This window comes from Macrobrachium rosenbergii, chromosome 19, assembly GCF_040412425.1.
Source record: "Macrobrachium rosenbergii isolate ZJJX-2024 chromosome 19, ASM4041242v1, whole genome shotgun sequence".
In the NCBI taxonomy this organism is placed as follows: domain Eukaryota; kingdom Metazoa; phylum Arthropoda; class Malacostraca; order Decapoda; family Palaemonidae; genus Macrobrachium; species Macrobrachium rosenbergii.
Window position 1 is genome coordinate 31,326,461 of NC_089759.1, and position 2,018 is coordinate 31,328,478.

The 2,018-nt window shown below is 40.7% G+C and overlaps 1 protein-coding gene across 1 annotated transcript; it reads right to left on the bottom strand.

Moving 5' to 3' along the window:
* Positions 1-444: 444 nt before the first annotated feature.
* Positions 445-2,018, bottom strand: LOC136848482 (uncharacterized). The gene is made up of 2 exons (XM_067120760.1): positions 1,695-2,018; positions 445-812 (listed from the first exon to the last, which is right to left on the bottom strand). The coding sequence occupies exons 1-2, from the start codon at positions 1,979-1,981 to the stop codon at positions 725-727; spliced, it is 375 nt and encodes a 124-aa protein (XP_066976861.1). The 5' UTR covers positions 1,982-2,018; the 3' UTR covers positions 445-724.

Below are 2,018 nucleotides of genomic sequence, written 5' to 3' on the forward strand. Positions count from 1 at the left end.
GTATCAAGTGTGTCCTGCTTTAGACATTTGACAAAACTGTTGATTCCTCTTTATGAAGATGTGATAATTGCAATTTTAGCCTGCAATCTCATAACAATTTTTCTTTACTAGTCTATATGAAAATCGTTTTGCATTATGAATTTCGTAATGTCTGTCGACATTGCTGTTATGAACGGGAATGAAATGATTAATTTCGAGAGTTTAATCAAAATCAAGATACAGTCGTAGAGATAATTCTGCTGTGACTGAATGAAACTTCGTTAAAATTGACGTGATTTACCATCTGAAAAGCCTTTAGTCGTAATTAACAAAAGGCACATTAACTATGAAGAACTTAATGACAGGGTTTATACAGTGTATTTTTAACCGTTTGATTATTTTTTCTGTTTTTGTGAATTATCAGCCTTTTGAAGGTTGATAAATGAGACGGCCCAGTGGATGTGATATTAGGCACCGAGTTTTATTTCTTAATAAATACACAAATATATGAATAAGAATGAACAAAAATGGCTTCGATATAACATCAACATCTATCCCCTCTCTCTCTCTCTCTCTCTCTCTCTCTCTCTCTCTCTCTCTCTCTCTCTCTCTCTCTCATTCTCTGTCACGCAGGCATATTTATACATAAATCAGAGTAGTGGAAATAACCAGTCGTGTTACTTCCTTCTGAAAGTCTGGCGAATCAACGCCGGGCTTCGTTCCATCGCTTACAACAAAGCGAACGTTACGTGGCGTTTTCCAGAGGTTCTTCCCACTTCAGTACAGCATCCGCCAGAATGTCCAAGACGTCGGTCACAGGGTTTGGAGACCGTCTGAATGAAAGGGGAAAAAAAAAGTTTAAAGTTGCTGTTAGAGAGTAAACAAGTACATAGAAGACCCTTCACGAACATTTTCATGAGAGGGTTGCGATGGCGGTTTCTCGATACGGCGGGATGAATGGGAGGTATTTAGGGTTGGAAGCCCAGGTAATGGGCAAAAAAAAAAAAAAAAAAAAAACACCAATCGGGGTAAAAAGTAAGTATACCTTAGTTTTACCAGACCACTGAGCTGAGGTGGGTGAGCTGGACTGGGCTAGTTCAGAACACTGCAGTGGAAATGTTCAATAACAAAAGAGTCAAGGAAGATTACCGACGGCGGCGGAGGGAAAGTACAAAAATGACTCATGACCAAAGCACGATATGAATGTCAACAAAGGAAGAATCACGCTGTCTCCAGTTGAATGTGGTACTGTTTGAGAGTCTGTCTTTTCTCTAATTTTAATGTGTTTATTGTTTAATGTCTGAAAAAATTTGATTTACAACTTTTGACACTAAATTCGAGCACGTAAATTTAATCAATTTAATGGATATGTCCTATACCAGTACAATTTTACATCTCTCAGATCAAACTAGAAGCGCAAATTGAATGTTTAATGCTCTCTAGACAACCTGATCAGTATGCATCTATGTGCACCAGCCTAGGTAAAACTTGGACTTCAAATTCTCACTTCTGTGTAACAATTGATGTCATAGCCCTACCACAAATTATTCGAACATTCTAAATTGAGCGGACAGTAAGGCTGCTAACCCCAAACGACTTAAAATAACCAGTGTCATTACTGTCCTTCTAGCAAGCCTAATGATTCCAGTTTCACTTCAACCTGGAAATGGACTCATTCATGCCTTTTGTCTTCATTTTTTATAAACATTACCCACCCATTGGGCTCCAATGCACTGGATGCACTCTCATTTCTGTTCTCCTGCCACGCATGCGCAGCAATGGCGGAGAAGCTCTTTCCCCCACGGCCGGAAGACTTAGTAAACAAATCCACCAGGAGAATGATGCCAACCACTATTATCGTCAGGGCCCCGGAGGTCATCGTATCGATCTCCTTGACGAGGTTTTGTACGAGCAAACTTTGCATCAACCCGTCGAAGTCGATCGTTCTGAGCCCCTCCTCGATGTAGCTGAGGAAGGGGGAAGTGTCGTTGGAGGAGGCCATGGCTCCCGCCAAGGAGAATGCAGACGAGGAACTGACG